This window comes from Nothobranchius furzeri, chromosome 14 (assembly GCF_043380555.1).
Source record: "Nothobranchius furzeri strain GRZ-AD chromosome 14, NfurGRZ-RIMD1, whole genome shotgun sequence".
Taxonomy (NCBI): domain Eukaryota; kingdom Metazoa; phylum Chordata; class Actinopteri; order Cyprinodontiformes; family Nothobranchiidae; genus Nothobranchius; species Nothobranchius furzeri.
Genome location: NC_091754.1, coordinates 15443263 through 15468571, shown reverse-complemented (window position 1 = coordinate 15468571; position 25309 = coordinate 15443263). Strand labels below are relative to the sequence as shown.

The window sequence follows — 25309 nt, the reverse complement described above, 5'->3', positions numbered from 1 at the left end:
AGTTAACTAGTTTGGTTAACTCAGGCAAAGAAACAGGAGCAAAGCTATCTAGGATGATGGGCCTGGTTGGAGTCGGGAGAGGCAGCGATAAGGCTGAAGGAGAGATGCTAGATCTAACCTTATTGACTTTGTCCACAAAGAAAGACAGAAAGTTCTCACAGTCTGCAACAGAGTGGACGGAGGCTGTAGGAGAGGCAGGAGAGACAATGCTGCTGATGGTGTTAAACAGCATCTTGGGGTTCCCTTTGCTCTGGGACACCAGGTTGGAGAAATAGGAAACCCTGGCGTCTCTGACTGCAGAGTTAAAGGATGTCAGAAGATCCTTTAGGTGCAGCAGATGGACGTGGAGATGGGTTTTCTTCCACAAGCGCTCAATTTTTCTGCATTGGCACTTCAGGCTGCGAAGGCTGTCATTAAACTAGGGAGTAGGGTTCACTGCAGGAACTGATGTGGTTCTGACAGGACAGATGTTCAGAATGGAGATGCAGTGCTCGTTAAACTGAGAAGTTAAGGAATCTGGGTCATTATCAGAAGAACAGGGTGGATCAAAAGCAGCAGAAAAATTGCTAGCTGTGCTCTCATTAAGAAAACAAGAACTAACCAGACGGCGAGCAGGAGGTGGGGACGCAGAAACTGACAAGTTAAAGAAAATGCAATGGTGATCTGAAAACGTCCTTAGGACAAACAATGTCAGCATTTAGACTCGGGGTAAAAACAAGGTCTAGAGTGTGTCCCCTGGTGTGTGTGGGGCCAGAAACATGCTGGGTAAAGCTGAAGGAGTCCATAAGGCTGGAGAAATTCATGGCAAAGTGATCAGAGGGATCATCGATGTGGATGTTAAAGTCACCAACAATCACAAAAACAAGGGTTTTTGGTTGCAGGCAGCCTACCTTTACTTATGAATGCATGATAGATACAGATGAATACAAAAACTTGTGGAAAGACTGCATATTTTATGACAGAACACTAACTTTAGTGATCATCTATAAAAGTTCAGTGTTCTCTAGCTGTTGCTAGACCATTTACACCAAACATCCACTGAATGTTTTACATGAAAACAAGATAATCTCTGCACTTACACACATTTAAGAGTATCTATGGTCAATAAGAAAACATTCATTTTGAGCCAGTCAGTGCCTGTTTGCAAATGTACCTTCCAATTTTAGTCATTGCTAAATTACATTTTACTATTAAGCCTAAGTGAAGCCAAGAATGTCATTCTGCATGTGCTGGAAAAGTTTACTGACCATAACCAATACAAAATCAGTTTTGTGGGTACTTGTTTTTTTTTTTTCATATAGAAAATTATCATCAACACAAGACCCAATGATACAGGACAAAAACAACACATTTTTTGCCCCAGACTTTAATATTCTTCATCATCTTGCTGTTCTTCTAATGAGTCAAACCCCACTTCCTCATAATCTTTCTCCAGAGCAGCCATATCTTCTCTGGCCTCTAAAAACTCTCCTTCTTCCATTCCCTCTCCAACATACCAGTGGACGAAGGCCCTCTTGGCATACATCAGATCAAACTTGTGGTTGAGGCGGGTCCAGGCCTCAGCAATGGCTGTGGTGTTTCCAAGCATGCATAAAGCTCTCTTTACTTTTGCCAGGTCTCCACCAGGAACCACAGTTGGAGGCTGGTAGTTGATGCCTGCCTTGAAGCCTGTGGGACACCAGTCCACAAACTGGATGTTGCGTTTGGTCTTGATGGCAGCAATAGCCGAGTTGACATCTTTAGGAACGACATCACCACGATACAGCAGACAGCAGGCCATGTATTTACCACGGCGAGGATCACACTTGACCATCTGATTGGCTGGTTCAAAGCAAGCGTTGGTGATGTCAGCCACAGACAACTGCTCGTGGTAGGCCTTCTCAGCTGAGATGACTGGAGCATAGGTGGCCAAAGGAAAGTGGATACGAGGATAAGGCACCAAGTTGGTCTGGAACTCCGTCAGGTCAACATTCAGAGCTCCATGGAAGCGAAGTGAAGCGGTGATTGAAGAGACAATCTGGCTCAGGAGACGGTTGAGGTTGGTGTAGGTCGGCCTCTCAATATCAAGATTCCTACGGCAGATATCGTAGATGGCCTCATTATCCACCATGAAGGCACAGTCAGAGTGCTCCAAGGTGGTGTGGGTGGTCAAGATGGAGTTGTAGGGTTCAACTACTGCTGTAGAAACCTGAGGAGCTGGGTAGATGGCAAACTCAAGCTTTGACTTTTTTCCATAATCAACAGAGAGTCTCTCCATGAGAAGAGAAGTGAAACCAGAACCTGTTCCTCCACCAAAGGAGTGGAAAACAAAGAATCCTTGAAGGCCGGTACATTGATCAGCCTGTAGATATAAAGTACATAAATGCTGTATGAGAAACCCGATGTGTACATGAGTGTCTTTGCAGGAATTGTCACAATGAGACTTGATGACTGAACATAAAAATATCTGTTAACTTTTTAAGCAAAGGTTCATTAAATTGAGCAGGCCATTTTAAAAAGGTTTTACCAGTTTCCGAATCTTTTCTTGGACAGAGTCTATTATCTCCCTGCCAACGGTATAGTGACCTCGGGCGTAGTTGTTAGCAGCATCCTCCTTTCCTGAGATCAGCTGTTCTGGATGAAAGAGTTGACCGTATGCTCCTGTTCTCACTTGATCTGATAAATCAAGAGACACATTAAGAATACCAACTGTATTTTTAAGAGAAAGTGGTAGTATTTTATCATGTGACTATATCTGATTAAAAAATAACATTAAGAAATGGCTTTACATATGTCTGAACCAAAAAGAAAGATGCAACCATTTTAAATTGTACAATCATCCACAGAATAATCCTACTGACCAATGACAGATGGCTCCAGATCTACAAAGACCGTTCTTGGGACATATTTCCCTGCCCCAGTCTCACTAAAGAAAGTGGTGAAGGAATAATCTTGGGCCCCCCCTGACGTTTTGCTGGGCATCTGGCCATTTGGCTGAATGCCGTGCTCCAGACAGTAAAGTTCCCAGCAGGCATTCCCTATCTGGACACCAGCCTGGCCCACGTGGATAGAAATGCATTCACGCTGTAAGAAAAGAAGAAAAGTGACCTCAAATTATAAGCTGCCACATTCCAAAGAAGTCTTTGTTTAACTCAGCCACTTGGCAGCCATGAGAGAAAGCACAAGTTGATCACATTTGTTGCAGAAGTCACAGCATTTCATGTGACTATGAGCTCATGTAGTAGCAGAAAAGTTAGGATCCTTATTGTTATGCTGGTAAATGAATCAACATAAACATAAACATAAATAGAGCACCCAGTTTGTCTCGTCTCGTCTCGTCTTCCTCCGCTTATCCGGGTCCGGGTCGCGGGGGCAGCATCCCAACTAGGGAGCTCCAGGCCGTCCTCTCCCCGGCCTTGTCCACCAGCTCCTCCGGCAGGACCCCAAGGCGTTCCCGGACCAGATTGGAGATGTAACCTCTCCAACGTGTCCTGAGTCGACCCGGGGGCCTTCTGCCGGCAGGACATGCCCGAAACACCTCCCCGGGGAGGCGTCCAGGAGGCATCCTGACCAGATGCCCAAACCACCTCAACTGGCTCCTTTCGATCCGGAGGAGCAGCGGTTCTACTCCGAGTCCCTCCCGAATGTCCGAGCTCCTCACCCTATCTCTAAGGCTGAGCCCGGCCACCCTACGGAGGAAACTCATTTCGGCCGCTTGTATCCGCGATCTCGTTCTTTCGGTCATTACCCAAAGCTCATGACCATAGGTGAGGATTGGGACGTAGATCGACCGGTAAATCGAGAGCCTGGCTTTCTGGCTCAGCTCCCTCTTCCCCACGACAGATCGGCTCAGCGTCCGCATCACTGCAGACGCCGAACCAATCCGCCTGTCGATCTCCCGATCCCTCCTACCCTCACTCGTGAACAAGACCCCGAGATACTTAAACTCCTCCACTTGAGGTAGGACCTCTCCCCCGACCCGGAGGTGGCAAGCCACCCTTTTCCGGTCGAGAACCATGGTCTCAGATTTGGAGGTGCTGATCCTCATCCCAGCCGCTTCACATTCGGCCGCGAACCTACCCAGCAAGAGCTGAAGGTCAGAGCTGGATGAAGCTAGGAGGACCACATCATCCGCAAAAAGCAGAGACGAGATTCTCCTGCCACCAAACTCGATAGTTGAATCTCAGATAGAGGAGGAGCAATGTGGTTTTCGTCCTGGCCGTGGAACTGTGGACCAGCTCTATACCCTTGCAAGGGTGATGGAGGGGGCATGGGAGTTTGCCCAACCAATCCACATGTATTTTGTGGATTTGGAGAAGGCTTATGACCGTGTCCCCAGGGGCACCCTGTGGGGGACGCTCCAGGAGTATGGGGTGGGTGGCTTTCTGTTAAGGGCCATTCAGTCCCTTTACCAGAGGAGCGTGAGTTTGGTCCGCATAGCCGGTAGTAAGTCGGACCTGTTCCCAGTGAGGGTTGGACTCCGCCAGGGCTGCCCTTTGTCACCGGTTCTGTTCATCACATTTATGGACAGAATTTCTAGACGCAGCCGTGGTGTGGAGTGTGTCGAGTTTGGTGGCAGGAGTTTGGTGGCACCCAGTTTGTCCGTCATCTAACTTTTTCCTTCTTGGTGATCAGACAGAGCAGCTTGGCATTCAGCAATCTTCAAAATCTGTGACAAATTATCATTTTTATCAAATATGTCAGGACCCAGCCATTTTTTTCTCTCTCCAAAATGCAAGCTTTCCCTGAGATTCAAAACGAAATTATCTTAGGATGACTCATTCAAACTTCGGTGGACTGTCGTTCTAAACAACAACTGTTGACTTGTGTTTTTCAAATTTGTGCTGCGGTGCATACGTTTAAAAAAAGATCTCACCCCATGTACATAGGAGTACGTTGCTCAGAGCAAGAGAGAAATAAAAGCTGTGCAAATGTGCATAAAAGGGTGTGCCTGTTTGACAGTAGCAACTACACCAACTTGAGAATCCAGTTCTGTTGATTACCAAAACTAATCTGCCAGAAACAAGTTTGGGCATCCCTTATTTTTGTTTATCCAGAAAAACAAAAAGACAACAAGAAACTGCTGAAAAGTTGCTAAATATTATGTTATCTGCAAACACAAGTGTCTTGCAAAAATATCTTTCTTCATAGGTCTTACATATTGTTTTATTCTCATCTACAACAGTGCTGCAGGGGTAAGCATGCAGTGGAAATGTCCATGTTTGAATCTGTCTTACTTTTAAAACTTTTTTATTTCAGTTTTAGTCTAAAAGTTCATTTATAGACATTTTCACACATTAATTATTCGGTTAGGGCAGGGATACAGCTGCTATAAGCCTTGGTGCCACTTGTCTTTAATAGAAATAAAGAATCCAGAAAAAAAATTAAAGCCATTCGGTGCATCATTTGCATAAAGTTTTTTTTTCCATGTTGCTACATCTTTGTCTGATGTAGAGCAGTGGCTGATGCAGCAGCCACCTCAGCTGTAGTCAGTCACAAAATAAGTTATTTCTGCTTCTGATGGTCGTGCTGCAGGGGGCCATACTGGGAGTAGCTCAGAACAACTCCATCACCGCACATTTCAATTACTGCTGCTCTTATATAAGACTTACCATTGTGGGTTCCAGGTGGAATTGCTGCTAGCAAGGCAACTTCTTTGGGTTTTGTTGTAATTTGAGACTCTCACGGCAACTGTCAAAGTGGTCCAGGTGAGAGAGAACTGCCAGGTGAGAGAGGAGCTGCTACGCTCTTTTCAGTTCAAGGCACGCCTACCTGTCACTTTGCAGAGAGGCCTGTTTCTGGAAGAGGTTAATAACTATGTAGCTGTAGTAATTGTCAGAACAAGAACAACCTGATTTTTTCTGTTTAAGACATAAAAACGTTTTTCTTGAGAACAATAAAGGAATGAGAGGAAAGACATTTTCATGTGAGTCATTAAGTTTTAGATTGACTCAAATAATACAGGTCCTTCTCAAAAAATTAGCATATTGTGATAAAGTTCATTGTTATCTGTAATGTACTGATAAACATTAGACGTTCATATATATTAGATTTATTACACACAACTGAAGTAGTTCGAGCCTTTTATTGTTTCTAATATTGATGATTGTGGCATACAGCTCATGAAAACCCAAAATTCCTATCTCAAAAATTAGCATATTTCATCCGATCAATAAAAGAAAAGTGTTTTTAATACAAAAAAAAGTCAACCTTCAAATAATTATGTTCAGTTATGCACTCAATACTTGTCGGGAATCCTTTTGCAGAAATGACTGCTTCAGTGCGGCGTGGCATGGAGGCAATCAGCCTGTGGCACTGCTGAGGTGTTATGGAGGTCCAGGATGCTTCGATAGCGGCCTTCATGGACGTAATTTTGGGGGGGGACAGGGGGGACATGTCCCCCCCACTTTTTCCAAAGTGAAGTTTTGACCCCTGCTTTTTTTACCATCCAAAAACAATATTACTTTATATTAAATTGACACTGGTTGAGCTCTAGGACCAAGCAGAAAACAACCGTTTGTGTTTAAGCCTGTTTCCCATTAGAACATACAGTAAAGATACCCCCACCCCCGTGTCCCCCCCACTTCTAAAGTGAAAATTACGTCCATGGCGGCCTTAAGCTCATCCAGAGTGTTGGGTCTCGTTTCTCTCAACTTTCTCTTCACAATATCCAACAGTTCTCTACGGGGTTCAGGTCAGGAGAGTTGGCAGGCCAATTGAGCACAGTAATACCATGGTCAGTAAACCATTTACCAGTGGTTTTGGCACTGTGAGCAGGTGCCAGGTCGTGCTGAAAAATTAAATCTTCATCTCCATGAAGGTTTTCAGCAGATGGAAGCATGAAGTGCTCCAAAATCTCCTGCATTGACCCTGCCCTTGATAAAACACAGTGGACCATCACCAGCAGCTGACATGGCACCCCAGACCATCACTGACTGTGGGTACTTGACACTGGACTTCAGGCATTTTGGCATTTCCCTCTGCCCAGTCTTCCTCCAGACTCTGGCACCTTGCTTTACGAATGACGTGCAAAATTTGCTTTCATCTGAAAAAAGTACTTTGGACCACTGAGCAACAGTCCAGTGCTGCTTCTCTGTAGCCCAGGTCAGGCGCTTCTGCTGCTGTTTCTGGTTCAAAGGTGGCTTGACCTGGGGAATGCGGCACCTGTAGCCCATTTCCTGCACACGCCTGTACACGGTGGCTCTGGATGTTTCTACTCCAGACTCAGTCCACTGCTTCCGCAGGTCCCCCAAGGTCTGGAATCGGTCCTTCTCCACAATCTTCCTCAGGGTCCGGTCACCTCTTCTGGTTGTGCAGCGTTTTCTGCCACACTTTTTCCTTCCCACAGACTTCCCACTAAGGTGCCTTGATACAGCACTCTGGGAACAGCCTATTCATTCAGAAATTTCTTTCTGTGACTTACCCTCTTGCTTGAGGGTGTCAGTGATGGCCTTGTGGACAGCAGTCAGGTCGGCAGTCTTACCCATGATTGCGGTTTTGAGTAATGAACCAGGCTGGGAGTTTTTAAAAGCCTCAGGAATCTTTTGCAGGTGTTTAGAGTTAATTAGTTGATTCAGATGATTAGGTTAATAGCTCATTTAGAGAACCTTTTCATGATATGCTAATTTTTTGAGATAGGAATTTTGGGTTTTCATGAGCTGTATGCCAAAATCATCAATATTAGAAACAATAAAAGGCTTGAACTACTTCAGTTGTGTGTAATGAATCTAATATATATGAAAGTCTAATGTTTATCAGTGCATTACAGACAATAATGAACCTCATGTCAATATGCTAATTTTTTTTAGAAGGACCTGTATTTCACTGACTCAGGCCAGCTTCATCATTTTCAGTTGCATCCTTAATCAAATAAACCATTAAACAAACACAAATATCTGGAAATATACCATATTTTGAAACTTTAAAGTGACTTTTAAGTGGGCGACGGTGGCACAGGAGCTAAGCGCCCACCCTGTAATTGGAAGGTTGCAGGTTCAAATCCCCTTCAGTCTGTCACAACTTGCCTGCTTGTAGTGTCCAGAGGCACTGGATGCATCTGTGTACACCAAACTTTCCTCTGTCAGTGAGCTCCAGGGCAGCTGTGGACACAATGTAACTCATTACCATCAGGGTGTGAATAGGTGAATGACTGGGTGTATGGTAAAGAACCTTGGGGGGTTCCAGGACTCAAGAAGGCCCTATATCAAATACAGGCCATTTACTGTTAAAGGTGGAGCAGTCATTTTTCAGGATGAATATCTAGTTTTATTGGAGTCAAATTTTCTTCCAGTTTCCTTGTGGAGTGTCTAATTTTTACTGATACTTCCACATTTTGAACACCAGGGGTCAGAATTGCTACACATTGAGTTTTTTTCTCTTTCTTTCTTTCTTTCTTTCTTTCTTTCTTTCTTTCTTTCTTTCTTTCTTTCTTTCTTTCTTTCTTTCTTTCTTTCTTTCTTGCTTTCTTTCTTGCTTTCTTTCTTTCTTTCTTTCTTTCTTTCTTTCTTTCTTTCTTGATGTCCTGCAGTAAAGATGTCATATTTGTCACCACTAGTGGATTCAACATTTTGTATGCAACCCTCGTTATTTATGCTTAGCCTTCGTTCAGCACAAACTATAAGTTTCTAGATTTGATGACAAGAAATAATTTTAATTTACAAAGAGACCTTTAGTTAAAAATATGAGTTTGCTGAAATTTCCAGTAAAAGTTTTGTGACCCCTGTGCTTTAACTCCTCAGAGAGCTACTGAAGGCAGGTGTTACAGATTAAATGGTGCACCCTCACCTTTAAACAAATAAATGCTGGGTCAGTTTGGTAATTGACAAATGGTTTGAGCTATGCAACTATGACAAGAACTTAATGAAAGTTATGTAAAATAAAAACTTTTGCATGGAATATTTTCCTATATTTCAAATTATTTAAACGACAAACATTTAAACAAATTTCGAAAACTACAGCCTGCATCTCCTCATCCAGAAAATCAGTGGCGTGTCCAGGTCATTGAAAATGAGGTGCCCCAGGCCAGTCACTTATTTATGCATGGGTGGCACCTATGGTTATGCTTTTTTTTAGGGAGGGTGGGTGGAATGATCTTTTTTTTAATTCTAGTTCATTTGTGAGCTCCAAATTTTGTCATGACCAATTTTCTCTTTCTACTTCATTTTCTTCATATTCTTTGGGATATTTTGTGGTGGCAAGCCACTTCTTGGTACATCACTAACGCCAGCTGGAGTGGGTGGCACTACAATTCTTAATAGTATTTATAGCAAATGAAAAAAGAAAAAAGTATAAATATGATCCACTTGTTTCTGGACTTTGTCTCTGTTAATAAAGTTTGATGAAGATGATGATGAATAAAGAAATATTTTGTGGGTCTGGGGCTGGAAACAATGTTAAATGTACATGTTTCCATCTACTGTTTTAGGGTTTGTAACCCCAAACCTTTTGTGGACAATTTGAAGTCAATTATAATGTAATTCTGTGGGGTGGCCTGTCAGATTTCAAAGGTGGCATGTGCTACCCCCGGCCACTCCCTGGACATGCCCCTGCTGCAAATGCAGCTTTCAAAACGTGTTAAACAAAAAGGCAATTAGCAAAATGTCTGCAGAAATATTTGCAATAAAACAAACATATGTAGAAAGAATGAAAAACACCACAAAGAAACTTTTTTTGCACATATTAGATAAGAACGTAAAGACTGGGGTTCCATTATTTACATTAAAGACAACAATCAATCAACAGAGGGTGTGTTTAAAAAGTCCAAAGTACTGTATGGGAAGAGTCATTCCCAAGCAGAGGCGTGCTGGTTTGAGAAAGAGGGCTCACTGTTCAAACACCACTTCCTGTACTGATGAAATGAAGCATGCAGGCTTCATGGGAATGTCATTGTTCAATGTAGCTCCAAACAGCATCTGTGCAAACAGCTGTTCTTGTCTGTTGTATTTAGTCCTGACACGGTACATTGAACCTTTCTTTTGTTTTTGATTTTAGCTCATTTTGAGTATATTTTTGGTGTAGATGACAATCTGAGCACAATTTTTTAGATCATACATGGCTTCTGAGAGTTTCGGTTGAAAAAGAAGTCTATATAAAGATTTCGAAGTACTACTTTTTACAACAAAGATGTATAACATTAACTCTATCTCAGTTTACCTCCTAACCTGATTTTCCTACACTCTGCTCTTTCTGTGTTTACCAGCAGTGGTATAACAATGGCCTCATTGTGCTCGAGTGGGAAAGGATCTATGAAGGATAGACCTATACCCTCACACAATGAAAATGGGTCACAGCTTTATTACTCAGTCAACACCTCTGAGGGCAGCCCACAAAAGAAATAATAAAAAACAAGTTATTCACTTCCTTAGTCCAATTTATACAACATGAAATGCAACCAAGAATTAGTTTCCTTATAGTCTCTTAACTGAATGGTAAAGAAGCGGTGAAGCTGATTTTACATTTAAAATGCTGCTACTGAGTCAACAAAGCAATTACGTGCATGACTTCAAGCCATTTCAGACAGTGCTGCAAATATTTTACAACTTTATGAAGATAATTTGCAATCACATTTTTTTATCTTGCAGTCTTAAGAAGAAAAAAATCCAAATAAGGGATGTAGTATTCACTTTCATGACTTGTGGCAATTTCTCCATGTACCCAAATGCTATCATTTTTTTTCTTCCGTTTTTGACCAACGTCCAAGACTTTCTCAGTTTAATTCTTTCTCGTGACTCATTCGGCGTTCAGCTACAAACAAAGAATCTTATTGAGTCAATGTTCCCACACGGTTTGAGTTGGACTATCAGGGTGGATGCCTCTGGGTCTTGAAAGCTGTTTGACTTGTTTTAAAAGTCACAGTGCAGAGTTGACCATGGCATTTTATCAACTGTTTAGCTTTTACCTGTCAACTGAAACAGATGGTCACTTTAATGCAACTTTAACTTTAAAGTGACAAAGAAAAACACCGGACCAGATTGCTTAAGTCTACCAAAGCTGACATTTGCTTAGCTTACCATAAAAACAAAAGTGTGTGTGTGTGTGTGTGTGTGGGGGGGGGGGGGGGGGCATTTTGCACCCTATTCAGCTGGGGTCTCATGAGGACAGTCACATGGATTATGTTTACAACCTGGCACCTCGGGAGGGAAACGAGATTTTTACAGAAAAATGCTCATTTGAGCATTATTAATACAAATGTGAAACCTAATTTTGCAGTATCAACATTCATCTGCTTAAAAGAATACAATCATTTGTTATAACTGTCTATAATTGCTGGTAATGAAAATCAAAAGCAGGGTGCAAATAGATTCAAAAAATACATTCAAGTTTATTCTATTCTCTGTTTTACACGTTTTCCCAAGATTCTATTGTACTTTTGAACATTTTGACAAGTCACATCCAATTTCTCAAACCTACGTACACTATAGGAATTTCGCAATGACGTTTTCTTATTTGAAATGTTTAGTGATCAAATATGGAAAAGAAAAAAAAAAGAAAAAACCTTTTGTGTCATTGTTAAGTTGATCTTCCAAGTGAAACTACTTTGGGCATACACCCCTCATTTGTGGTTTAACTTCTGCCTTCTGAAATATGAGGTGCACACACACGGGAACAAAACACTCTAAAAACTCACTGACAATGACTAGGGTGGTGACCTGCTTTTGCTTTGTGTGTATGTTTGTAAAGCTGATTTTTAAAAAATGTTTTCACTCCCGTTCTCACCAGTAGGATCTCTGATTACAGCTCAGATCAAATCACATTGCACCCCATGAGTGGCACAGTACATAAAAGCAGCGAGGTGCTGCCGGTGGAAGCAGTACATCTCCTTTCTGATACCTGAACATCGGAGAAGAGACACAACCATGGTAAGCCACTTACTTCTTTGATAATACAGATTAAATAATGCATTTTTTTAAGAATCAAGTTATAAAAACAGATTTGATTAAATGTCATGCAACAGAAATGTGGATGGTAATCTAACATGATTTTTATCTGAACTGTGTGGTTCCTTTTTAACAGCGTGAATGCATTTCTATTCATGTGGGCCAAGCTGGGGCTCAGATTGGTAATGCATGCTGGGAGCTGTATTGTCTGGAACACGGGATCCAGCCTGATGGACAAATGCCTTCTGACAAAACTATTGGAGGTGGAGATGACTCATTCAACACCTTCTTTAGTGAAACTGGGGCTGGGAAGCATGTTCCTAGGGCAATCTTCGTTGACCTGGAACCTACTGTCATAGGTATGATTACTTGATACAGTATGTTTAAAGCTATACCAGAACTTTTCAATTATCTTAATTTATTAACAGCTTGTTTTTAACTCCAATGTATAAATATAACAACATTTAAATATGAAATATTGATTTAAAAATAATCCCTGATAAGGGAAATGTGTCATTTTACAACTGTAGAAATAGGATATTAAATGTTGTTACAGCTCTGAAGAAAATCCTTTTCTTATCCAGATGAGGTGCGTACAGGAACTTACCGTCAGCTATTCCATCCTGAGCAGCTGATCACAGGAAAAGAAGATGCTGCAAACAACTACGCCCGTGGACACTACACCATAGGAAAGGAGATCATAGATCTGGTTCTTGACAGAACACGTAAACTGGTGAGAATAGAACACATAAAATTAGTGTATAGGATTAGATTTAACCGAAGTGATAATTTCTTTAAAATGTGTAATTTCTTTCAGGCTGATCAGTGCACTGGCCTGCAGGGTTTCCTTATTTTCCACTCCTTTGGTGGAGGCACTGGCTCTGGATTCACCTCCCTGTTGATGGAGAGACTCTCTGTTGATTATGGGAAAAAGTCAAAGCTGGAGTTTGCCATCTACCCAGCTCCTCAGGTTTCTACAGCAGTAGTTGAACCCTACAACTCCATCTTGACCACCCACACCACCTTAGAGCACTCAGACTGTGCCTTCATGGTAGATAATGAGGCCATCTACGATATCTGCCGTAGGAACCTTGATATTGAGAGGCCGACCTACACCAACCTGAACAGGCTGATTGGCCAGATTGTCTCTTCAATCACCGCTTCACTTCGCTTCGATGGAGCTCTGAATGTTGACCTGACGGAGTTCCAGACCAACTTGGTGCCTTATCCTCGTATCCACTTTCCTTTGGCCACCTATGCTCCAGTCATCTCAGCTGAGAAGGCCTACCACGAGCAGTTGTCTGTGGCTGACATCACCAACACTTGCTTTGAACCAGCCAATCAGATGGTCAAGTGTGATCCTCGCCGTGGTAAATACATGGCCTGCTGTCTGCTGTATCGTGGTGATGTCGTTCCCAAAGATGTCAACTCAGCCATTGCTGCCATCAAGACCAAACGCACCATCCAGTTTGTGGACTGGTGTCCCACAGGCTTCAAGGTGGGCATCAACTACCAGCCTCCAACTGTGGTTCCTGGTGGAGATCTGGCCAAAGTACAGAGAGCCGTGTGCATGTTGAGCAACACCACAGCCATCGCTGAGGCCTGGGCCCGCCTCGACCACAAATTTGATCTGATGTACGCCAAAAGAGCCTTTGTCCACTGGTATGTTGGAGAGGGGATGGAAGAAGGAGAGTTCTCAGAAGCCAGAGAAGATTTGGCCGCTCTGGAGAAGGATTATGAAGAGGTTGGTTCTGACAACGTAGATGACGACAATGATGAGGAATATTGAATTTTTTAAAAGATGCCAATTAAATGAACAGTGTCTTTAAAATGTCTGCTTGTTCTTTTTTGTCTTTTTGGTGATTTTCAAAGAAACGTATGAATGATGCTTACCCAACAACACAGATGTCGTGGTATTGCCTAAACTTTTTTATTTGCATTCAAACCAAAACAGCATGCTATTCTGTAAGCTTTTTAGGAGGCTTTCTTTCAACATTTTAGTCAGGTCAAGACCAGTCTACAGTGAGCACCTCCCCCAAGTCTCATCTCCCATGAGGAATGTGAACAATGAAAGGGCTCCTATGTCAATTCAGCAGTGAATCTGTGAGGATGAGCTGGAAAAAAAAAACTGACGTAGTCTGTGGCCGGTGTTTGGTAAGCTCATATTTAAACTATGCTGTGCAGCAACAATAGGATCTCAGTTGACTTATGAATGAAAAAATGGATTTCCACCATATGATGCTAACAGATCTGAAAAATGAAAAAAGTGAATTGTTGCATGTTTTAATGTTTGAATTAGCAGTTGTGTGATTTTTGTAGATGTTTTTATACATTTTTGATTGTCAGATAACTCGAGGTATGGAAGATTGATTTCATCAGTTTAATGCATGATCTGTAATGATACACCTCACCATTATTTTTCTATCTTTAAAGCATGCTTTGGATAATCAAAATAAAAAGTCCCTATCTAATCCACTGTGTGTGGTTGTTTTGTAATTTAGGGTTGCCCAATCCTGGTTCTGGAGGACCTATGTTGGGGTTCAGCATGGTTTAGTTGTTTACCTGCTTCAACAAACCTGATTTCAATCAGCAAGTGATGAACAGACTTTTGACAGTGCTTGGTGATTTGGCTAAGACTCCTTTGAAAGTTAGGTTTTTAATCTCAATGGGACCATGGTTAAATAAGAAGAAGAAAGAAGAAGAAAATATCATTTATCTTCTTCTTATTTAGAGCATTATTAATTATATCACTGTAAATAATAAATCTTGCTGTGTACAATCAAGGCTGTATATATTTTAGCTGTTTTTTGTTGTTGAGAAAAATGAGTTTTTACAGACTTATATTCGTATTCATGCAAAGTTATCCAACGTTAAAATTTTATGTAACCCTAACTGACTCTGGTTTGAACTGTGTGCCTCTTCATTTTGTGTCTATGATGAAGCCATGAAGACTTATAAAGAAGTCACCTTGTGAGCAGTGAATCCTTAATTTTTGTCCGTCATACAGAAATACTTGATTTCAAGAGGAAAGACAGCTGAAAATGTGGTTATGGAAAGCTTTGACACAACATGGAAATTTAATTAGATATCCAAATTTGAATTTTATCATCAAATAAAATTTTAGAATAAATAAACACATTTTAAGGGAGTAATAGGGAAAAGGAGATTAACACCTTCAGCATGTGCATTTCCTGCTTTTTCCAGCAGTGATATTGCTAATTCTGTTGAAGGAAATTCACTGTTTAATGAGAGACAGCCGGTGAAAATGATATGTAAATAAGTAAGAATGCATGTAGACCTACATAATTGAGCAAAACTGAAACACTAATTTAGAGTATATATATTATATGTTTTTCTCCCTTCAAATCTGGGAGGGTGGAACCCCAGCTCCAGCTATGGATGAGCCCCCAGGGGGCCCAACTTGATATTTTTCATGGGGCCCAAAATCTCTGGCAGCCCCCCTGCTCTCCAATAGCAGGTGATGGTCAACAGTGTCAAAGGCTGCAGTCAGGTCCAGCAAGACCAGAACAGAACAGTCCCCTGCATAACTGTGAGTCAGAAGCATCGGTCAGAAGATAAAGAAATAGTATTAAAAAAACATTAAGACCTAAAAAGAACCCAAGCTTAGTGAAATCACAAAAACACTGAAAATAGAACGCCTTATAATATGTTAAATATTCATACTTTTTTCTAATTTTGAATCGTTAACAAACAGGAAGTATTAAGAATTTCCCTCTTGTTCCTGTGGCTTATTCCCGCCAATGAACTACGTAACGTCTGTGTTTTGTTGGCACCGCCCCTTCACGCCCATGGCTATAAAATCTGCAGCTCCTCTTTTTTCTGCACTTCTTCCTTGTGTCTGATTCCTCAGCGTTGTTCGTAGGACAAGCAGACAAAATGGTGAGTTTATTTGTTGATAAAACCTTAAAAAAACTACAGTAAATAGCAGATACATAATCACCAGACGTGTTCAAGTAGTAAACGCTAGGTAAAAGTAACCTTTAAGATAAAATGTAACTGGCTGTTGAAAGGGCCATTGTTAAGAGGTTTTAAAGTGTCTGGGTCTCTTTAAAGCTCCGTTATTTCCGCTGCTTGATGGGTTACCAACACGAAACCGACTCTTGTCATAGAAAATAAAGTTATCTGGAGTCTGAGCTTTGAAAAAACACTTTGGTTTGTCTGAAAATAATGGTAAATTAAAAGTTGAGCCGTTTTAGAGTGGTTGGATTAACTTGGTCGGACAACCTGTTAATCTCAAACAAACATAAAAATGACAAATTTAGCTCGCATTGTAAATGTTTGAAGCGTAGAAACTAGTTGGATATGTTCCGACCGATGGGTGTGGGTCATTGTCATCGTGGCAGTGGGGGATGGGGGGAGGGCGAGTAACGGTCAGGCCTTAACAGTAAAGATGGCCGCCATTTTGTTTAAGAGTTCTCTACAAAATGTTATAAGAAGTGAGGAAAAAGAGGGAAGGAGACGTCCTTGAGGGCTTCACAGCTTTATAATCTACAGTTGGGCAGAATCTGGTTGGCGGGCTCAAAGAAAGGAGGGGGATCAGGAAAAGGGGGGGAGGGGAGAAGGAGAAATTTCCCATAAAGACTAAATACCTTCCCGTTTGCCACATACTCATTTTCCCTTTATTTTTTTCCCCCAGCGTGAGTGTATTTCTATGCATGTGGGCCAAGCTGGAGCCCAAATGGGCAATGCATGCTGGGAGCTGTATTGTCTGGAGCATGGAATCCAGCCTGATGGACAGATGCCCTCAGACAAGACAATTGGAGGGGGAGATGACTCATTCAACACCTTCTTCAGTGAGACTGGGGCAGGAAAGCATGTTCCCAGGGCCATCTTTGTTGACCTGGAACCTACTGTCATAGGTTAGTGGTGTTTAAAAGAGAAATTTGCGTGTTGTATTAAACATGAGATGTTAAAGCAAACAATTTTGTGTCTAAACAGATGAGGTGCGTACAGGAACTTACCGTCAGCTATTCCATCCTGAGCAGCTGATCACAGGAAAAGAAGATGCTGCAAACAACTACGCCCGTGGACACTACACCATAGGAAAGGAGATCATAGATCTGGTTCTTGACAGAACACGTAAACTGGTGAGAATAGAACTCGAAGTATATAAAACTGGCTTTAACTTGTATATTTAAATTAACCATTTGATTTCTTTCAGGCTGATCAGTGCACTGGCCTGCAGGGTTTCCTTATTTTCCACTCCTTTGGTGGAGGCACTGGCTCTGGATTCACCTCCCTGTTGATGGAGAGACTCTCTGTTGATTATGGAAAAAAGTCAAAGCTTGAGTTTGCAGTTTACCCAGCTCCTCAGGTTTCTACAGCAGTAGTTGAACCCTACAACTCCATCTTGACCACCCACACCACCTTAGAGCACTCAGACTGTGCCTTCATGGTAGATAATGAGGCCATCTACGATATCTGCCGTAGGAACCTGGATATTGAGAGGCCGACCTACACCAACCTGAACAGGCTGATTGGCCAGATCGTCTCTTCAATCACCGCTTCACTTCGCTTTGATGGAGCTCTGAATGTTGACCTGACGGAGTTCCAGACCAACTTGGTGCCTTATCCTCGTATCCACTTTCCTTTGGCCACCTATGCTCCAGTCATCTCAGCTGAGAAGGCCTACCACGAGCAGTTGTCTGTGGCTGACATCACCAACGCTTGCTTTGAACCAGCCAATCAGATGGTCAAGTGTGATCCTCGCCATGGTAAATACATGGCCTGCTGTCTGCTGTATCGTGGTGACGTCGTTCCCAAAGATGTCAACTCAGCTATTGCTGCCATCAAGACCAAACGCACCATCCAGTTTGTGGACTGGTGTCCCACAGGCTTCAAGGTGGGCATCAACTACCAGCCTCCAACTGTGGTTCCTGGTGGAGATCTGGCCAAAGTACAGAGAGCCGTGTGCATGTTGAGCAACACCACAGCCATCGCTGAGGCCTGGGCCCGCCTTGACCACAAATTTGATCTGATGTATGCCAAGAGGGCCTTCGTCCACTGGTATGTTGGAGAGGGAATGGAAGAAGGAGAGTTCTCAGAAGCCAGAGAAGATATGGCTGCTCTGGAGAAGGATTATGAAGAGGTTGGCACTGACAGCATTGGAGAGGAGGATGAAGAGGGAGAAGAATATTAAGCGGTTAAGCATTGCCACACTTCCAAAGTTCAACTTTAAACATTCTGAAATGTTCATGAAGCCTGTTTTCTGCAGCGTTAAGTCTCAAATGGCTTATGAAATTGCTCAAAGGTTCAAAGTTTTGCTGCTGAATAAAGTGAATTAAATATGAAATGTAAACTGTCCTCTCTTTTATAAGTGACTTAATTTGACTTGAGATTAAAAAATTAAGAAGACTTGACAAACAGTAGTTGTAAAGCTCAAACTAAAATCTCATGAGTTATGGAAATTTCATCTGATATAAAACTGAAGGCAAAAATGAGCTTGTGAGATGCCTGAAGCTGTAGGTGCTCAAGTAAGCCAGTAGATGGCAGACCAGAGACCAACCCAAATTAAACGTGTATGATGCCGTTCTACATTCGCATTATGTTGGCACGTAATTGTCCTCTAAAATTGAATAATTGCTAAAATCGGGTTATAATGGTGAATGAGTAGAATGATCTAATTCCGCCTGGGGGTGGGGTAGTGACGTCACCAGACTGGTATTTTCTAGACGCACCGAGGCCGTTCCTCCCATATGTGACGTAACGCGTGTAGGTGCTACGCACAGCCTCCTGTCCAACCATCGACATTAATATAGGTCCAAACGGCAGTTTGTTTACCTGCTGCAACACCGGAGCCGCGAACGTGGAGGCTAACGGCGACTATTTACGGAGGGGCTTCATTTTGCGTCAGAACGTGAGACGTAAAGTGAAGTGGGCGGTGGGGCAGCAGCCGAGTAGAGGAAAATAATTTTTCTCTTAAACGACGAGCAGCTCGATTACTTCTGTCTGGACCAAAAAGACTCGAACGGTAGGTGTTGTTGTAACATAATATAAACACTTATTGGTGTTTTTACCGTAATAGGAAACGTTAGTCTGAAACGCCAAATAACGTAACTCCTATATGAATAGCACGGCGCACCTGTGCTTCTGAATACATCTGCGGTGTTTAAGCTTGTTCGGACTCACTGTCATGTCAGCAGCAGTTGTCAGATTCCTCAGCACTAGAAATAACGCAGCAATAATAGTTGTGCGAGAGGCTGGCTGTTCCCGAAGGGCCCCAGAAAGTTAAGTTTAGTTGTTTTGCCTCCGTTTGGAAGTCCTCCTCTGGATCCTGCAGACAGCTAATGAGGTTGGCATGGTTGTCAGTAGCTGTTGATTTGCTGCGTGATCCTCACTTCAAGGACACATGCGGTCTTACTTTTTGCTTTTATCCTAAAGAAACACTAGTTATCAAATATTTTACTGGACCACAATCATTAATTTAGAATTTTCCAATTTTAAGATGATAACAAAATGCTTTGTTCGTATAAAATATTCACGCAATGTTAAAATGTGTTGTCAAATTGCAGTTTAGATAAAAACGCCGAAGATTATGACTATTTTCATGCATGTATGTCAGATAAACCACAAAATATTTTCAAATAATACCAAAGGAATACTTTTTTTCTTTTGCCATATTTTCAAATCTAGCTGTAATCAAAGCAACAAATGCTGTTTCAGTGTGCTATCATAAGGGAACAATCCATTTTAATTCTAAATCCTCTCAAACAAACATAAAAATGACAGAAATTTAGCTCATGTTGATACAAGATGATCTCGGAGGAGGAATTATTGCATTAAAGACATTAAGAAGCTGCATAAATCCTTTTTTTTTTGGCTCAGCATTGCACAGCAGCAGTGACTGTATGGTGGTTTTTCAGGGAGGTGTTTTGAGGAGGTGACATGGTGGACTACTATAAGATCCTGGGAGTTCCCAGAACAGCCACTCAAGATGATATCAAGAAGGCGTAAGGTTTTAGAAAATATTTTTTTGGGGTGCTAAGAAATATGTGATTAAAATGTTGTTTTTTTAATCTCCTGTTTTGCCTGTGCAGGTACAGAAAACTGGCATTAAAATGGCATCCTGATAAAAATCCAGACAACAAGGAGGAGGCGGAGGGAAAGTTCAAAGAACTGGCCGAGGCCTACGAAGTCCTGTCTGACAGTACGTCAACGATTGTCATAGTTTTTATAGTTTTTTTGGATGAATAAATGTAAGTTTGGTTGCTTTAGGGGTTTAGCTGTTTGTGATTTTATTTATTTTTATATTTGAACAGAAAGCAGGCGAGATGCTTATGACAGATACGGAAATGACAGGGTGCATCATTCAGGTAATAATAAATAAACATTTAAGGTTAATATAATGATCCTGTCTTGTTTCCATGTTTTGTCTCTTTTACACTCACTTCTCTCTTTTTTTCGTTTCCATCCCCTTGACTTTGACATTTTCCAGATTCGTCCAGCTCGGACTTCTCAGATTTCCCAGGATTCACGTTTACATTCCGCAGCCCAGACGAGGTGTTCCGAGACTTCTTTGGTGGACAGGATCCCTTCGCCAGCTTTTTTGGTAAGTCTTATAAGACATGCAATTAAATAAAACATAAAATACTTGTGATTAGCTGGAATTGACATAGCCTAACACGATCCTCAACCCCTCTTTTAGATGACTTCCCACCATTTGGAGGCTCCTCCCGCCTCGGTCCCAGTCGATTCTTCTCTTTTCCTTCATCTGGAGGTAAATATTTAAATAATGTTGCATTTAAATCACAACTATAACTTTATTAAGATTAAATTAACTTTAATTTTCTTCATACTTACTAAATATTCGCTGTAATCTACACAAAAATTCAGGATTCGTGTGAAAATAAAACAAATCTTTTTTGCACAGACTGTGGTTCTGCAAAGTTACTGCATCTAAAATTTTCTGCAGGTGAATTTAGCTCTTTTTCCTCCTCCTTTGGTGGTCTGGATGGGATGGACAGCATGAGAGGTGGGATGGGTAACTTTAAATCCATTTCTACCTCCACTCGCATCATAAATGGAAAACGGACTACCACTAAAACGTATGTGAAATCTCCACCGTTCAACTGATGTTTTAAAAAACAAATGACAAATATAAACCCCGCAATATTTAGACAGTAATTATTTACTGATACTTCTGAAAAACACAACTGTATGTTTAATCTCGACCCTAACTTTAGGAATTTCATCTTTTACAGAATAAGGGAAAACGGGAAAGAGAGAGTAGAGGTAGAGGAGGATGGAGTCCTAAAGAGTATTCGAGTTGATGGTACAAAAATAATTTATTTCTAATACTTTATATGATTCCTCCATTTGATTCTTTTAAAGGTGCAATAAGTAAGAATTTTACAGTTAAATAATCACAAAACATGTTGGAAGAAAGGTTACATTGAAACAGATTTCCTTCATACAGGGTATCCGCGGGTCCTTAAAAAGTCTTAAAAAGTCTTAAATTTGCTTTTCCAAATTTAAGGCCTTAAAAATCCTTAAAAATGACAAATAATCCTTAAATACAGTTTCCAAAGGTCTTAAATGTCCAAAGACCCAATAAACAAGGTTCTGTTATTTCTATAAAATTTTCATAAATTTCTAGTTGGTGTTCAGCATTTTTTGTGTACGATGTTGGCGTAAGCGGAACCGTACACATTCAGTTGGTTGTGAAAGGGGGCTATTTTTAGATGAGCACATTAGCTGGTTAAGCTAGTGGGAGCTTGCGCCATGGGGAAGTGCAAGTTTGATGGTAACTGGATGGCTAATCCCACGTTGGCGACGTGGTTAGCACCGGTTCCAGGCAATAGCTGGAAATTATAGCTTAAATTTAATTTTTAAAAATTGCTTAAATTTGGTCAAAATGGCCTTAAAAAGGTCTTAAAAAGTCTTAAATGTGGCTCCCTTAAACCTGCAGATACCCTGTTCATAGCTGACTGGGAAGTTGTCAGTTTTTATCATTTTAAAAAGGCAGAAGAGTGTTTACAGTCCGCCTCACCTCCATAGTTCCTGGTTCTTTAATCATAAGTGAGCCTGCAAGGTTACCAAGTCTGCGCCAGCAAGTGCTGTTATGCCGGAATTTGTAATTTGATGGCAGCCGCCAAAGAGCAGCCGCATTGGTAGCCCTGAAGCAAAGAAAATAAGCAAAAGATAATACAACTAATTTTGTTTTATTCTAATATTGGGTGAAGAAGGCTAGAGGCTAATGTTGAGCTAACAAGCTAACGGGCTCTAGAAATATCTCGTTACTCTTTTCAGTTACCAAAAACTTGACATTACAGTGAAATATATTTACTCATCAGCTCACTGTGTATGGCTCGTCTTTGCTCGTCATCTAGAATCTTCTGGCGTTGATCCGTAGCTGGCAACCGTTGCTCAGAGCAGACTTGTATGTTTTGAATGGCAGTAACTACATTTGACCACACAATGTCATTCTTACTTCATGCACCTTTAAATGTGGAACAGTGTGCATAAACTTGTGTTTTTCTTCTAGTTTTGTCCTTGTACAGTTCTGCTGACTCACGGTTGTGTTTGTGTTTCTCCCAGGTGTGGAGGATGAGATGGCCCTCGCTCTGGAGCTTAGCCGAAGGGAAAGCCAGCCCCATCAGTCCTCTCAGAAGCCACAAATCCAGAACAGATCGGCCGGCATGTCTGAAAGATACCGCTCCAGTCCTTACACTGTGCCAGCCCAGCAGTCGTTTGGTGCCGCCCCCGTCTACCAGTACGAGGGCGCAGAATGCAGTGACGACGAGGACGAGGAGCTTCAGATGGCTTTGGCATGCAGCTTGTCAGAAATGGAGGCTCAACAGAGAGCCGGTGCTACTGACGTCATATCAGGTGCTGGGGGAAGGGGAAGACCCGAGTGTAACAAAACTGGGGGCCACAAAGAAGGGGGGGTTGCTAACGGGAAAAATGCTAATTTGTCTAATGATTACAAGGTAATTGCTGGAGAGAAAGGAAGTCACTTTAAAGCAAATTCGGGGCCTGGAGGTAGTTGGGAAACGGAGAAAAATGGAACTGGAGAGCCAGCCTTCTCTTCCGAGACACCCACACGGCCGCGCGGTTCCGGCACAGAGAAGCTCAAACCTGCCAAAACTAACTCTGAAAGCAGCATCAGAAAGAAAAAGTGTGGCTGTGTTGTCTGCTAGTCCAGTGAATCCTTTCATTGGCTTTAGCAAACAGCCTGACTCTGATTTTATAAATCCTGTCATTAAACACAAAATCAGAGCATTTTTTAATCTTCACTGTCAAGAGAAAGGCTATTATAAGAAGCGTTACTACAGCGAAGTGTGTTTGTGGTTGTTTGTGTGCTCGGTGTTGGGTCGGCTGACTCTGGCAACTCAAGCTAGGCTGGAACGATGAAATGAGACAGAGAAGGAGAAGAAGGCCTCCGTGAAACTTCACTTCTATAAAATGCACACTCCCACTAGATTTGTAAAAATAACTGCCTTACTGTTATTATAGTTATATTTACTGTGGGATTTTTTGAAATATTATCAAATGCAAAAAAAAAAAAAAATCAAGTCTTAATGCACTTTCATTAATATATGTTTGGATGCATTTGCAAATTGTTTTCGAATAAGGCACTAAATCTTAAAGCCTTTACTCTTTTATACATTTATATGTTTGAATTACATATTTATTTTTTATAATTATCACTGATTCTAGTTGTTTGGGATTCCCCGTCAATTTAAATGTTTTTTAGAAAAAAAATATAAGGATCTATTTGATCATTTGAACAAAAGTTGGAGAGATACATTTTATTATTATTTTTAAAAAATATTTCTGATGCTGCTCAGACACAAACATTAAACCCACTTTTATGGGGTGGTTGTGGCTCAAAGAGGACGGCTGAAAGTTCCTGGTTCAACCCCCAACTTCCCTAGATGTCTCGGTTTTGAGCAAGATACCAACCCGGATTTTTGTGTCTGCCTTGTTGTGTGTTTATTATTCAAAATTATAGAACAAATGTAGATATTTTTATTCCAGATTCTAAAGAATGCTCGCTAAGGCTTTAAGGCTCTGCTGAGATCAGCCACAGCTACTCAGAGTAATCCAGGAATGTAAAACGAACAAAGATTGTGTTTATGTGAGCGAGGGCAAACTTGGTGTTGATTAACAAAACCTAAAATTGCCTTTTTAAAACCTCCTATGAGGTTTTTTATTTAGTAACGGCATTAAGTGTGAGTTGCTATATCTGTGAGGAAACCTCTAAATTCAGGAAAATGTGTTTGTGCCAAAGCTCAGAAGCATTAAAATAATAAATGACAGTATTACCGTGTTAAAAATACCTTTTGCTACTCCTAAAGTCATGTAGCTCAATCAGCAATAAGTGTTTTTGTGTGTTTTTTATTCATAACCAAATATATAAAAATGTTTTTACAATAGCATGAGTGTTGCTTTAATGATAACACGGAGGATCACTGGCAAATATTAAGCCAATTCACTTATTTATCATCCCTCCCCTTTTGATACTGAGGTGGAGGACAGGGAATAAAAAGGGAAATAAGCAAATAAAATATTTTATAAATGCAGATCAGCTTGTACTTGTAGTCTGCTGCATATGTGTGTTTTCTCGTTGCAAATTGTTAAATGCAAATTGTTAAATGCTACATAACTAATAAAGTTTGAGCCTAAAGATGAGTTGGAGTTCTTCTTAAACTAACATCCGCAGAGGAATTTGGGATTGGCTTCTCGCATTGCTGCAAACGACTGAAACACACTTAATGACGAGGGTTGCTGTGCAGAAGTCAAAGTTCTCTTCATCAAATCAATTAACTCTGTTTTTATAGGCAAATACTCAGAAGCTTGTGCTAGAATTTGATTTTTATCTGCTAACATTCTGAAACATGATTTGGACTTGTGTCTTACACATCCTGCTTCCTGTTTCAGAGTCAGACTGCAAGGCCTTCACAAGCTAACCTGATTGGCTCATGCTGCTCTGTGCCCTTAAACCCGACGAGGAGGTAAAAAACGACCAGTGTGAATCTTAGTCGTTCATATTTAGTTGAAATCTAAATTAAATGAATCAGATTGTTCACAGAAGTGAAGTGTTGCTCTTCTTGTACATCTGTTTACGCAGATCAGTTTGCTACGGTGCACTTTTTCCTGTCTGACGGCCTCTACAAGCTGAACGAATCTTAAATCATATCTATTTATTTTGAATACATGTGTCTGTATGTAGCTTGTAGTGGAACTTAAAGTGGGAAATTGGAAAGCAAAACGAAAGTTTTGTGTAACATTTGTGATTATGTAATTAAGTAAATATGAAAGATTTTGTGCAAAGGCTTGAAAGTTACCAGAATGGAGGAGATTTTCTCTGTTAACGTGTTATTTTCTCTTACTGAATGTGTTGTTGTTTTTCTTGTAAGAAGGAGGTTGGAATTAAATAAAAAGCCCAAAAATCATTATTTTTTGTGTGTGCACGGAAATAGATCCATCCA

The 25309-nt window shown here is 41.2% G+C and overlaps 4 protein-coding genes across 8 annotated transcripts; 3 read left to right on the top strand and 1 right to left on the bottom strand.

The window, feature by feature from the left end:
• Positions 1 to 710: 710 nt before the first annotated feature.
• On the bottom strand, positions 711 to 5936 carry LOC107390152 (tubulin alpha chain). Its single transcript, XM_015966710.3, has 4 exons — positions 5592 to 5936; positions 2841 to 3063; positions 2507 to 2655; positions 711 to 2341 (listed from the first exon to the last, which is right to left on the bottom strand). Exons 1-4 carry the CDS (start codon positions 5592 to 5594, stop codon positions 1367 to 1369), a joined length of 1350 nt encoding a protein of 449 aa, XP_015822196.1. The 5' UTR covers positions 5595 to 5936; the 3' UTR covers positions 711 to 1366.
• Positions 5937 to 11173: 5237 nt separating this feature from the next.
• LOC139062616 (tubulin alpha-1A chain-like) lies at positions 11174 to 13943 on the top strand. Of its 2 annotated transcripts, XM_070543944.1 has the most exons (4): positions 11820 to 11837; positions 11992 to 12214; positions 12440 to 12588; positions 12673 to 13943. In XM_070543944.1, exons 1-4 carry the CDS (start codon positions 11835 to 11837, stop codon positions 13642 to 13644), a joined length of 1347 nt encoding a protein of 448 aa, XP_070400045.1. In that variant the 5' UTR covers positions 11820 to 11834; the 3' UTR covers positions 13645 to 13943. The 2 variants fall into 2 exon arrangements, with proteins under 2 accessions (XP_070400044.1, XP_070400045.1); XM_070543943.1 differs by having other exon boundaries at positions 11174 to 11837; positions 12440 to 13943.
• Positions 13944 to 15626: 1683 nt separating this feature from the next.
• LOC107390154 (tubulin alpha chain) lies at positions 15627 to 18168 on the top strand. Its single transcript, XM_015966713.3, has 4 exons — positions 15627 to 15755; positions 16513 to 16735; positions 16815 to 16963; positions 17038 to 18168. Exons 1-4 carry the CDS (start codon positions 15753 to 15755, stop codon positions 18013 to 18015), a joined length of 1353 nt encoding a protein of 450 aa, XP_015822199.3. The 5' UTR covers positions 15627 to 15752; the 3' UTR covers positions 18016 to 18168.
• Positions 18169 to 18398: 230 nt separating this feature from the next.
• On the top strand, positions 18399 to 25273 carry dnajb2 (DnaJ heat shock protein family (Hsp40) member B2). 4 transcript variants are annotated; one of them, XM_015966717.3, is made up of 11 exons: positions 18399 to 18846; positions 19739 to 19825; positions 19913 to 20022; positions 20135 to 20188; positions 20311 to 20424; positions 20521 to 20592; positions 20788 to 20920; positions 21077 to 21147; positions 22413 to 22703; positions 24759 to 24832; positions 24949 to 25273. In XM_015966717.3, the coding sequence occupies exons 2-10, from the start codon at positions 19761 to 19763 to the stop codon at positions 24785 to 24787; spliced, it is 939 nt and encodes a 312-aa protein (XP_015822203.1). In that variant the 5' UTR covers positions 18399 to 18846; positions 19739 to 19760; the 3' UTR covers positions 24788 to 24832; positions 24949 to 25273. The 4 variants fall into 4 exon arrangements, with proteins under 4 accessions (XP_015822203.1, XP_015822202.1, XP_054603019.1 ...); XM_015966716.3 differs by having other exon boundaries at positions 24759 to 25273; XM_054747044.2 differs by lacking the exons at positions 24759 to 24832; positions 24949 to 25273 and having other exon boundaries at positions 22413 to 24504.
• Positions 25274 to 25309: the final 36 nt, after the last annotated feature.

Coding starts and splice junctions, on each gene's coding strand:
- LOC107390152 (XM_015966710.3), bottom strand. Junction 2,656..2,840: donor TCTGGAGCCATCTGTCATTG/GTCAGTAGGATT, acceptor TTGATTTATCAG/ATCAAGTGAGAACAGGAGCA. Junction 2,342..2,506: donor AAGAAAAGATTCGGAAACTG/GTAAAACCTTTT, acceptor TTATATCTACAG/GCTGATCAATGTACCGGCCT.
- LOC139062616 (XM_070543943.1), top strand. Junction 12,215..12,439: donor CCTGGAACCTACTGTCATAG/GTATGATTACTT, acceptor TTTCTTATCCAG/ATGAGGTGCGTACAGGAACT.
- LOC107390154 (XM_015966713.3), top strand. Junction 16,736..16,814: donor CCTGGAACCTACTGTCATAG/GTTAGTGGTGTT, acceptor GTGTCTAAACAG/ATGAGGTGCGTACAGGAACT. Junction 16,964..17,037: donor TTGACAGAACACGTAAACTG/GTGAGAATAGAA, acceptor GATTTCTTTCAG/GCTGATCAGTGCACTGGCCT.
- dnajb2 (XM_054747044.2), top strand. CDS start 19,761: ATGGTGGACTACTATAAGATCCTGGGAGTTCCCAGAACAGCCACTCAA. Junction 19,826..19,912: donor CAAGATGATATCAAGAAGGC/GTAAGGTTTTAG, acceptor TTGCCTGTGCAG/GTACAGAAAACTGGCATTAA. Junction 20,189..20,310: donor TGACAGGGTGCATCATTCAG/GTAATAATAAAT, acceptor GACATTTTCCAG/ATTCGTCCAGCTCGGACTTC.